The sequence below is a fragment of the Oncorhynchus masou genome, chromosome 30 (assembly GCF_036934945.1).
Source record: "Oncorhynchus masou masou isolate Uvic2021 chromosome 30, UVic_Omas_1.1, whole genome shotgun sequence".
Classification (NCBI taxonomy): domain Eukaryota; kingdom Metazoa; phylum Chordata; class Actinopteri; order Salmoniformes; family Salmonidae; genus Oncorhynchus; species Oncorhynchus masou.
The window spans coordinates 17308090-17320838 of NC_088241.1; the positions used below are offsets into that span (position 1 = coordinate 17308090).

The 12749-nt window shown below is 39.9% G+C and overlaps 1 protein-coding gene across 1 annotated transcript; it reads right to left on the reverse strand.

The window, feature by feature from the left end:
* Nucleotides 1-6788: 6788 nt before the first annotated feature.
* Nucleotides 6789-8893, reverse strand: LOC135523098 (trace amine-associated receptor 7c-like). Its single transcript, XM_064949826.1, has one exon. The coding sequence runs from the start codon at nt 8883-8885 to the stop codon at nt 7827-7829; it is 1059 nt and encodes a 352-aa protein (XP_064805898.1). The 5' UTR covers nt 8886-8893; the 3' UTR covers nt 6789-7826.
* Nucleotides 8894-12749: the final 3856 nt, after the last annotated feature.

The window sequence follows — 12749 nt, forward strand, 5'->3', positions numbered from 1 at the left end:
TTACAATAGTGTATGTCATTGTGAATTATGATGACATTTAAATAAAATCTAGAGCTTTTTACATGACTTAAGTGTAATTATCACTGTCATATTTGTGGAACAGGCTGTATACATTCACAACATAGCTTTTTACCAGCACAAAATTATATGGTACTGTTGCTCCTGACAACAGTTTATAGCCAAAGTAGGATGCAAGTGTGTAATTAGCATAGTGCTTAGTTTACCAGAGAATTTCTGCCTCCAGTTGATTGTTTTGATCTGGACCAGATGCCAGGTTGTGGAGTTAAAAAGAAAAGGGCCATTTTGAACAGTTTATATAAGTTTAGGTTTTATTCCTCAAAAGCAGGAAACTCTAAGGGTTCACCTTAAAGAATGTCACAGAGAGGGCCAGGTCGTTCACCCAGGGTAGTTTTATTTATGATAAATTATGTATTTTCCTCCTTGTTGTGAATCATTACAGTCAGTGTGGTCCAGACCCTGATGATGCCCTCTTCAGACTAGGCTACCCTAGCCCTTCTGCCCTTAACAGATGGGAAAGTTCTCCCATCACTTTTTTTCTGGCTGGTCTCAATGATGCAGAGAGCTGTTGCATTCCAGGGATTCATTGGGTTCTATGTTCCCAAGCAACCCTCTGTGCTACTTCTGTCCCCTTAAGGCTGTTTCTCATTTATGCAAATCCCTGTGGCCATTCGTTATATCAATGTTTCATCCTACCATGGAAATCTTGATGCAGTCAATGGACTACTGATAAAATTAAGTTGGTATCATTCACTGGAAGCAATCCAGTGAAGTCCTGGACAAGTGCCATGTTTTAATGAGAAGGGCCTTGTACTTCCAAAGGGAGAGACAGTGAGAGGGAGAAAGAGGCTAGAAGAGACCTAGGATCAAAGGATGTTTGATATGTTGGTTTATACCTTCACCCAAGATGAGCGAGCATTGTCACAATTTATCGATTTTCCGTCGCCAAGCCTGTGACGGCCAAAATAAAATAACATGCACACAGGCAGAACTCAAATCAAATGCACCTTTTCTTTTTAACCAAGATGCCAGCATGTGATGGCCAAATATGGTGTGTAATGGCCAGTCAGTTCTCTATAGTACTACTACTGTCTCTTTCAGAGCGAGAACATTGGTCTCATCCAAAGTGTTCTATTCCACATTGGTTCAGCGTCATTTCGTTTTATACACACATTTATTCAACCAGTGTGTGCTCAGTGGATCAGAATTAAACCAACTTGATTGTCACCTCGCCATTTGACTTCCTGCATTGTGCCGATGTGTCCTCTTGAAAACAGTTTGTTTAATAATGTAGGAATGATGAGTTTGTTGAAAAGTGACTTGCAGTCTGAAGGGTGACCTATAATAAGCTTAGGAAAGATGTTTCTTCCAGTAGATGCCACTTTTCTTGTCTTACTAAGTATTGCTAGAATGTCAGTGGGGTGGTTCAAGGCTAACTGAACTGTGTGAATCTAGAACGATTGGTGTAGTGGCACTGCTGCTGGTACAAAGCATCTGGTCCTGTTATACTTCAAATGAGGAGAGCATGAACCAGGTATGAGTCATCAAGCCCCCAACTAGAATGCTAATGATCAAGCATCATTAATAGGTCATATTATGATCTGTTGCTGTGGAAAACTGCTCATCCTTCCAAGACTGATAAATTGTGTCAATGGTAAAGATGTTGATTGTTATTCTAAGTACTATAGGCACACTAATCCAAGAGATGTTGACATGTGGTCTAGATGTACAACTTAATTGCATCAACATGATGCCAATTTTACTTTTATATAACCATTTAGTGTCTAAATGCAGAATTGCATTTAATGGGATTGTCAAGCTAAATAAATACCTGTGATGCACAACATATTGAGATTAAATGTAAATTGTGTGCTGAACCCTATGTGACTTGACAAGGTTCCCTGTAGTCAAAAGCCTACTAATTCCATATTGCAGGAAATATAGGTCCATCCCAGCACATGATCCGTTCTGTACCAAACAAAAATATAAATGCAACATGGAACAATTTCAAAGATTTTACTGTGTTACAGTTCATCTAAATTAGATTACGACCTAATGAAAATAAATTAATTAGGTCATTAGATGACTGGGAATAAAGATATGCACTGATTGGTCACAGATACCTTTTTAAAAAAGTAGGGGCGTGGATCAGAAAATCAGTCAGTATCTGATGTGACCACCATTTGCTATTTACCTCTTGAGCTGTCTATCCTCCTGACTGGTGTTTCTTTTTTTTAAAGAAACTTAATATCTGCATCTCTGCTAAAATCTGGGTAAAAGATTGAAAATAATGTGAGTCTTATCCAGTACATTTAGTAGTTGCTTGCTTTTCTAAAGTCTACCAACCTTGCCAGCAGGCATGCCAGCTAAAATACAGGTAACTGCCAAAATAATGGAAACACTTGAGTAAATGAGAAATACAAAATATATTGAAAGCCGGTGCTTCCACATGTGTGGTTCCTGAGTTAATTAAGCAATTAACATTCCATCATGCTTAGGGTCATGTATAAAAATGCTGGGCAGGCCATTATTTTCACTATTATTTTGGCTACCATGGCTATGCCCCCATAGGATGACAATGCCCCCATCCACAGGGCACAAGTGGTCACTGAATGGTTTGATGAGCATGAAAACGTTGTAAACCATATGTAATGGCGGTCTCAGTCACCAGATCTCAATCCAATTGAAAACTTATGGGAGATTCTGGAGCGGTGCCTGAGACAGCGTTTTCCACCACAATCAACAAAACACCAAATGATGAAATTTCTTGTGAAAGAATGGTGTCACGTCCCTCCAATAGAGTTCCAGACACTTAGAATCTATGCCAAGGTGCATTGAAGCTGTTCTGGCTTGTGGTGGCCCAACACCTTATTAAAACATTTTATGTTAGTGTTTCCTTTATGTTTGGCAGTTACCTGTAGTTGGGCAAGCTAGCTACTGTAACTTTGATAGCCTGAAATGGCTTTTTAGTAGCTAGTTATGAGGTTGGCAGATAGGTTTCCAATCTGGGCTAGCTTAAGCCAACTTCATAAAATGCTAGTAGTATTACAGAAAAACAACACATTTAAAAAAAAAAATTTTTTTTTTAAACAGGACAAATCTGAGGTACCCCTGTGCCCCCTATGGGCATGACACCTCTGTATATGAACATATGCCCAGTCACACCCAGAAACACAGACAGTTATCTAATTCTGGAGGATCTATTGTGGCTGTTGAAACCGAAGTTGAGAATGTGTCTGATAGGAAACATGATCATGTAAAGTGTGAGGAACAAGGGGTTAAGAGGAGTAACTCGAAAACAACTCCTGCTGTTCTGTTCAACTTCTTCAAAGGAAGTGGTGGGTGAGTAGGGAGGCTCCTGATAATTACCAACTTGAAAAGATGCACAATGGCTCCTGCCCTGTGCGTGGGGGCAGACTGATTAGCTAATTGGAATTTTCGTGACTGATCCAGAGTCATGCCAGATAGGTTCATGCCAACATCAGATTGAAGACCTTTTTACAGCCACATTCCCTCAGCAGGGTTGCATAATGAGACAAGAGGGGAAATCATCAGGGAAGAGTATGCTGGGAATAGATAATGGAATAAACTGAGTTTATAATTTCTCTCATGTCAAGTCCACTATTCACATTTTATGATTTGAAATGACTGGCAGGTATAGATAATGAATATGTCATCCATACCAGTCCCAGGACTTCTGTTGCTTCAAGCAGGTCCAAATAAACTGCATACTCAGGCCCTAGACATATTTAAATGAATGCAGTTTAATACAGCTGGTCTCTTTCTGTAAACAGCATTTATTATGAGTACATGAATCCTAGAGTGTTATGTAGCATAAGAATTAAACTTCTGACTTATCCTGCTGGACACACTGTTCCGGGTTTCGATTCATTAAGGCGTTCGGTTTTTATGGAGATTACAAATGTATCTCTGGGAAGTACTTAATACACCCTGGTTCCCCCACAATAGATGTTTACAGAAGAGCTGTAAAGGACTAACTCTTAAACCACCTGAAAGGCCCTCCCACATGCACCGAACAAACACTACAATCCATTTAGCCATAGATTTGATGTACTTCTTAAAGCAACTTCCCCTCTTCTATTATTTTCCATAGCAACCTATTGTAGATATTAGTCTATGTCATTACTGTGATGTTACATAAGAACCTCAAGGTTGTATGGGTTTATTCGGAGAACTTGGGTATTTCATGAAGTTCTACTGTTGTGTGGTTTACTGGTTGGAAACACTTGGTTAACATTATGGACTTAATGTAGCCTACAAGATAGAAATGACAATCACAACAACCGTCTGCTGAATATACTGTAAATAACACTGAAGGAGACTGCATGCTAAATCAAACACGTCAAAAAAGGGGCAACCGAATCAATATCATTAATATTTCATAACTACTTGCTGAGAAAGACAGAAACATCAACTTACACCCCTTAGTCATGGCATCTTGCTTCTCAGATGTTCATATCTAGAGGCAATTGCGTTAGTAAATAGAGAAAAACATGGGGAAATATAGTACATTGTTTTTTATAAGCACTGGACACATACACTAAGTATCTTAAAGCTGATAGTGTTTTGTCATTTAGGAGTGCCAAATTAAGAAAATTAAGAAATGGAAATACTGGATGAGCTTCTTTCATCTGCTCCGGGGTTATGAGTGTAATGAAAATGGCTCTGCATTCTGCTAATTTATTTTTGTCACCTAGTATGCCTACTTTTCACATAATTGTTGTCAAAGTGGACTTCACCCCATTGTAACACTGTATGTGATAGGCTGTGAAAGTGCTTGACAGAAAGCTCAAGTTTTATTTTTGAACTGTTACCCTTTTTGGCTGTTGTGTGAATAATGTAGAAGAAGCCTGCTATGGCCTGCTATAATCACTTTAGAGGCTACTTCTTGATAACCAATTTGTTCGTATTTTTCCAGTATCAGCATGAAGCTCATGATGGTTAGGCTAGTTAGTTAGGCTAGTTAGTTAAGCTAGTTATAGCCATGGATGAAGGAAGAGTGGAAAACAAAATAATGACATGAGAGAGGGAAGACAAATGCCTTTGGCCTCTCTTAGATTAAGGTCAATCTTATTCACTCAGCTGAAGAAAGGATCCTTATTCCCATCATTTGTTTTGCACTTTACAGTTTAAAAGCCATGTATTGAAGTTACGTAAACATGAGCCTTTTCATGTAAACAGCAAAGGTAATAATGCCACAAATGTATGTCAGCGCCGTGTTGCCTGTTAGCTACTGAGGGACCCATAATCAAAGGTTATTTCAGTAGAACTATAGAGGACTGTAGGTAACTTCAAAACTTCTGGAGAGAGTTTGCTGCACTGAAAGTAAAGGGGCTGAATAATTTTGCACACCCAATTTTTCAGTTTTTGATTTGTTAAAGTTTGAAATATCCAATAAATGTCGTTCCACTTCATGATTGTGTCCCACTTGTTGTTGATTCTTCACCAAAAAATACAGTTTTATATCTTTATGTTTGAAGCCTGAAATGTGGCAAAAGGTCGCAAAGTTCAAGGGGGCCGAATACTTTCGCAAGGCACTGTATGTAATTCTGAGAAGAGGATATACAGTATACTGAACAAAAATATAAACACAACATGCAACGATTTCAATGATTTTACCTAGTTACAGTTCAAATAAGGAAATCTGTCAATGGAATTAAATAAATTAGGCCCTAATCTATAGATTTCACATGACTGGGCAGGGCGCAGCCATGGCTGGCGCCTGCGAGGGGATAGCCCACCCATTTGGGAGTCAGGCCCACCCAATGGGGAGCCAAGCCCAGCCAATCAGATTGAGTTTTTCCCCACAAATGGCCTTTATTACAGACAGAAATATTCCTCAGTTCCATCAGCTGTCTGGATGGCTGGTCTCAGACGATCCCGTAGGTGAGGCCGACTGGACTTACTGCCAAATTTGATAAAACGAAGTAACAAAAATGATAAAGGCAACATGTAAAGTGTTGTTCCCATGTTTCATGAGCTGAAATAAAAGATCCCAGACATTTTCCATACACACAAAAATGTATCTCAAATGTTGTGCACATATTCTCTAAAACCACATTGTAGCCAAAAATATAAAGGCAACATGTAAAGTGTTGTTCCCTTGTTTCATGAGCTGAAATAAAAGATCCCAGACATAGAGAAATGGTAGAGAAATTAACATTAAGAGCATTTTAAATTGCGCGATGGTTCTCATGTGAATGGTCAGTCGCCACGAAAAAGAATGGCAAGCGCAAAGCTGGATATCAGAGAAAAACACTTTGATTGCAGCTCCGCGGAGCCGTAATCCCCAAAACGAAATTTAAAACCGTTTTAGAAAAATTCCAACTTTGCTCAAGATTACCACTGGCAACGTTTGAATATTTTTCCCCTGTGTGTTTGTGCGTGCGCGTACGAGTGGGTGTGTGCGTAATCAGATTGACAATGATGGACACTTCGGCCTGCCTATAGGACACCTATAATAGAACAGACGCATAACACATCTTCATCATCATCGTATTAATTCCTTTCAGGCTACCATTTTAATATCCAACTATTATAATTTCTGCACAAAGGAAATTCATATGCTGCCATGTTCTTGTTAATGTTGAGATTGACCCTCTGTGCCCTCACACGCCGCTCTACCCCAAAGTAGCCTATCAGAGTGAGGTAAGATGGAGCTCCCGTCTGTGATTATGGTGTTAATAGAAAGTGCAACTTCCACCCATATGAAAAGGCTCCATAAATTGTATTTGTAACAAAAAATACATGTATTTTTAATAGTCAGCAAACACATTGTGTCAATAATACCACATATTTGAGCAAGTGTAGTACACACAGTTTACACGTTGACAAGTATTGCTGACTAAAAACAATAATTTCACATAATGGCTAAGTGTGCACTGAACATGACATAACCTAAGACACAGCTGCTATACCATCATATTTGAAAACGTGTTATGCTTTTATGATTTTATTTTTGGACATAAAATACTGGGAAAACACCGGCAAATCAGCTCCAAGTGATTTGAATGTTTGGTGTCTGTTCCGAAGTATTCCAAAAATCGGAGAAATATTCACTGAGTAGACAAAACATTAAGAACACCTCTTTCCATGACGTAGACAGACCAGGTAAATCGAGGTGAAAGCTATGATCGCTTATTGATGTCACTGTATTAAATCACCTTCAATTAGAGTATATAAAGGGGAGGAGACTAGTTAAATAAGGATTTTTAAACCTTGAGACATGGATTGTGTATGTGTGCCATTCAGAGGGTGAATGGGCAAGACAAAAATGGTAAGTGCCTTTGAACGAGTTATGGTAGTAGTTGTCAGGCGCACCGGTTTGTGTCAAGAACCGCAATGCTGCTGGGTTATTCACGTTTAACAGTTTCCCTTGTGAATCAAGAATAGTCCGCCACTCAAAGATATCCAGCCAATTTGACACTGTGGGAAGCATTGGTTTTCCTAATGTTTGGTATACTCAGTGTATGTGATCGTAAACAAATGTAAGCAATGTTTGAAATGATTGTTATAGTCAAATATGATATATTTGGGCTTCATGCGGTAAATTTGTAGTCGACACATTATTTGTAATTATGTTCCTGCCCCTTGACCAAAAAATCTGCCTGCGGGCTGAACCGAGTTGATGATCCCTGCCCTAACAGGTGTGGGCGTAAAGCATCGATCACATAGATACTATAGCCTAGCATTTCTCTGTAGGCTGATTTGATTTCGTTATTACATTGTCTTTGGTACCATTATCACAAATCCGTCATTTTGACATGTACAGAAATGTCAAAATGGGATTAAGACAAAATGTCCACCGTTTTTGAGGTCATGGAGACATTCTTGATTTGGGAAGGAATCAGAAGCTTGTGCGCGCGCAGCCTAAACTTCTGGTCTCTCACACTGTATATTATAACATTCCAACAGCTATTCGTTGTCAGTATCCAAAAAGCAAAAAGCGAAAAGTTGCACCATTCGTTTCCAATAACATTTCCCACGACAAAGACAGCAATGGGGGTGAAGGATAACGTAAAAGCCAGCGTTAAGGTCCCTATCGTTTTGGCAGCCTTGATATCGGAGAAAGTGGGTCTGGAGCCGCTTTCGCTTTCAGCCAGATGTTTTCTCTGCTTTGAGTTCTGGCGTATGCTAGACAATGAAATTATATTTATCACCACGGTTCCACCAAGGAGTGTGAAATCAAACGCGGGAAAGAGCAGGAGAATGTTCCATGCCTGGGAAGGAAACGTGTCGATGGTGCCCAGTGCGTAATTGCACATTCTACTACAAAGGTTATATTCGAGGGCAATTTCATTGCTGAAAATCATCGGAGACACTGCCAGAAAGAAACTTCCCATCCATGAGAAGAGTATGAGGATAGTGGTCCGTTTGCGCGTAATGACTGATTCCTTGTGCAACGGCCTCAAAACCGCGATGCTCCGTTCGATAGTAAGGAAAAATATAGTCGTAATGGACACAAAGGTGCAGCCAGCGAAAATGGGGCCAATTAAATTGCACGGGTGAAAAGTTGTTGCTTGTGAATTGTTCACGATCCATTCTGGCGCGGAGTTGTTCAACATAAGCGACACCTCTGCGTAAACGGAGACTGGCACCACAAATATCCCTACCGCCAAGTCAGCCACCGCTAGCGACGCTTTCAGATATCCCTGGGGCGTATGAAAGTGCTTAGTCCCGCACAGTACGGCTAATGTCACCGAGTTGCCGAACAAGATAGCAAAAATCAAGATGACCATAAAAACTACCATCAAAATCTTGTTGGTCACAGTCCAGCAACACAGAGTACAGTTTGTCGGCTCGGTTCCCTCCGGCAGCATGATTGGTCTATATGAGAAACAGACCATGAACTGAAGTTACTATAATAAGGATGACTACCCTCCTCTCTTCAACTGCATGTTACAGCAAGAACAGCTGTGGTAAACAGATTGACTCCAGGACAGGGCACGCGCTGTGCTGTCTCGCGTCGAGCTGTCACTACGAGTAAGGCAATGACGTCTATTTAGTCATGACAGCAGCTGGAATAGTAAATACAAATTATATTATTGGTAAAGTGGATTTCATAACGGAAGTCTTGCAACCCTAATATTTGATATGAAAAAAAGACAATAAAATGTACTAAAAACATAATATTCTAGGCTAGTATTATACAGTAGGCCAATCGCTATTATAAGAATCGTTATTGGCCAAATGACTTAAATGTAAATGTAAATGTATTGCAGATGGTAGAAACAACTCACTTACTTTAAATAGATTTTCAAATGATTAGATATACAATTCACCAAAATTCTTTATTGGGCGCACATAGTGGCTGCATCTTTTGCTCCAATTTAAATATTCCATATATAATCCCTCTCATAAAATAATGAAATATGGCAGATTACTATTCTCAAACCCACTTTTTCAGATGACTCTTGGAGACGAGGACCAGACCCAGTCAGTCCGGGACGATATGAGTGGACAGGGCTTGAAGTCAGTATGACTGTATGTGCACTGCACTGCATGGTCGAATATTATAGACAGAACTAGAGATTACATTTTTACGCAGGCAGATTCAACCCCATTGGCTGATGTCCTTGATGACAATATTTATGTTGAAATTGTCTTTTTGACATATGACTTTTTTGCACACTTTTGGGATGGCAAACCTGCTAATTTACAGTGAAAGTTAGAAGTTTACATACACCTTAGCCAATTACATTTAAACTCAGTTTTTCACAATTCCTGACATTTAATCCAAGTAAAAATTCCCTGTTTTAGGTCAGTTTGGATCACCACTTTATTTTAAGAATGTGACATGTCAGAATAATAGCAGTGAAAATGATTTATTTCAGCTTTTATTTCTTTCATCACATTCCCAGTGGGCCAGAAGTTTACACACACTCAATTACTATTTTGTAGCATTGCCTTTACATTATTTAACTTGGATCAAACGATTTGGGTAGCCTTCCACAAGCTTCTCATAATAAATTGGGTGAATTGTGGCCCATTCCTTCTGACAGAGCTGATAGGCCTCCTTGCTTGCACACACTTTTTCAGTTCTGCCCGCAAATTTTCTATAGGATTGAGGTCAGGGCTTTGTGATGGCCACTCCAATACCTTGACTTTGTTGTCCTTAAGCCATTTTGACACAACTTTGGAAATATGCTTGGGGTCATTGTCCATTTGGAAGACCCATTTGTGACCAAGCTTTAACTTCCTGACTGGCCCAAGCTGAATTGTGGCTGTAATCACTGCCAAAGGTGCTTCAACAAAGTACTGAGTAAAGGGTCTGAATACTTATGTAAATGTAATATTTCATTTTATATATTTTTTGTGGGGTATTGTGTGTAGATTGATGAAGGGGATTTTTTGGGGGAGTCCATTTTGGAGTGGGGCTGTGGCTTAGCAAGGTGTGAAGGAGGTCAAGGGGTCTGGATGCTTTCCGAAGGCACTGTATAACATTCTATAGGCTACACATACTGAGACAGAGAGGTGCTGTTTCACTGTCCAGACTGCAAAAAAAGAAGAAAAAAAATACTTCCTGACTGATGTCTTGAGATGTTGCTTCAATATAACCACATAATTTTCCTACCTCATGATGCCATTTATTTTGTGAAGTGCACCAGTCCCTCCTGCAGCAATGCAACCCCACAACATGATGCTGCCACCCCATGCTTCACGGTTGGGATGGTGTTCTTCAGCTTGCGAGCCTCCCCTTTTTCCTCCAAACATAACGATGGTCATTATGGCCAAACAGTTCTATTTTCGTTTCATCAGACGAGAGGACATTTCTCCAAAAAGTACGATCTTTGTCCCCATGTGCAGTTGCAAACCGTAGTCTGGCTTTTTCATGGTGGTTTTGGAGCAGTGGCTTCTTCCTTGCTGAGCTGCCTTTCAGGTTATGTCAATATAGGACTCGTTTTACTGTGGATATAGATACTTTTGTACCTGTTTCCTCCAGCATCTTCACAAGGTCCTTTGCTATTGTTCTGGGATTGATTTGCACTTTTTGCACCAAAGTACGTTCATCTCTAGGAGACAGAACGCGTCTCCTTCCTGAGCGGTATGACGGCTGCGTGGTCCCATGGAGCTTATACTTGCGTACTATTGTTTGTACAGATGTACATGGTACCTTCAGGCGTTTGGAAATTGCTCCCAAGGATGAACCAGAGTTGTGAAGGTCTACAATTTTTTTCTGAGGTCTTGGCTGATTTCCTTTCATTTTCCCATGATGTCAAGCAAAGAGGCACTGAGTTTGAAGGTAGGCCTTGAAATACATCCACAGGCACACCTCCAATTGACTCAAATTATGTCAATTAGCCTATCAGAAGCTTCTAAAGCCATGCCATCATTTTCTGGAATTTTACAAGCTGTTTAATGGCACAGTCAACTTAGTGTGTTTAAACTTTTGACCCACTGGAATTGTGATACAGTAAATTATAAGTAAAATAATCTGTTTTTAAACAATTGTTGGAAAAATGACTTGTGTCATGCACAAAGTAGATGTCCTAACCGACTTGCCAAAAATAGTGTTTGTTAACAAGACATGTGTGGAGTGGTTGAAAAACAAGTTTTAATGACTCCAACCTAAGTGTATGTAAACTTCTGACTTCAACTGTATATCGTATCCAGTGGAGAGATGAGGAGGAAAGTATCAGTTGGTTGTGATGCTGTAAGTGACCAGGTTGGGAATTTATAAAGGACTATTAAAACCCCTATTTGTCATAAAACTCCACTATCACTGCCCTGTGGTGTTGGGGTCATCAGATTAATGGCCCTAGTTTTCCAACAGCAGCAACCTGATTTTGTCTACCCATCCATCTCCCTAAAGTCTACTAGGTCTGACCCTGCTAGATGAAAACCAGTAGAAGGACAGAGGTTGGTGTGGTTTGGTTGACTAAAATCATACGATACTGCACACTGATTAAACGTGATTGTCTAAGGAGTCTGTAACATGGATGTTTGGTTTTTAGCTTTGATTGGGTAGAAGTAGACACAAAGAAAAACAAAATAATAATCTCATGCCATAGTGGGTGTAGTGTAGTGGTAATGCTCCCTAATCCAGGGTCACCACGTGTGACTCAGGTCCCAGCTCCTCAAAGCTCCATAAACAGAGGAAGACATGCAGCTGGCATCATGCCCATCTCACCAGATGCAACAGTCAATATTTCATTTATCGTAATTCAACAGTGATAGGAGAGTACCTACCACTGTTGAACAACAACAGCGCCTCAAAACACACGTGGAACGTCAAAAATGGAAAACTTGAGAAATCTTATCACGGAGATGAGATAAAAAGAAATACAGGGGATTTAGAAAACACAAAAACATGGCTTTGGTGAAAAAACAAGGTACTTTGTGTAAATTCCTTTAATGTCCATTAGTAGCTACCTGGAGAGACAAAGAGTCTCGAGAAAAGGTATTCACTTCCTTCTGGTTTTCTGTTCTACCTGATAATTAATTGCAGACACCCAGTGTCCCAGGTCTAAATCAGTCCCTTATTAGAGGGGAACAATTAAAAAAATGCATGGAACTGGCTTCGAGGTCCAGAGTTTAATTTGACGGATCTAGAGGATGAAGCTGGGATTGAACTAAATCTCCTTGAGGCCACTCGAGCTGAGAAGAATGTTTATTTCTCCCATTGCTCCCAATTTGTTTTTTGGAACTTGCCCAGAGGAGTCTTTTCCTTGTAGTCACCAGAGTACACACTTCAAATGAACAGACTTTCT

What these genes read in the sequence shown, in the direction of transcription:
- LOC135523098 (XM_064949826.1), bottom strand. Translation starts at nt 8,885, where the DNA reads ATGGTCTGTTTCTCATATAGACCAATCATGCTGCCGGAGGGAACCGAG.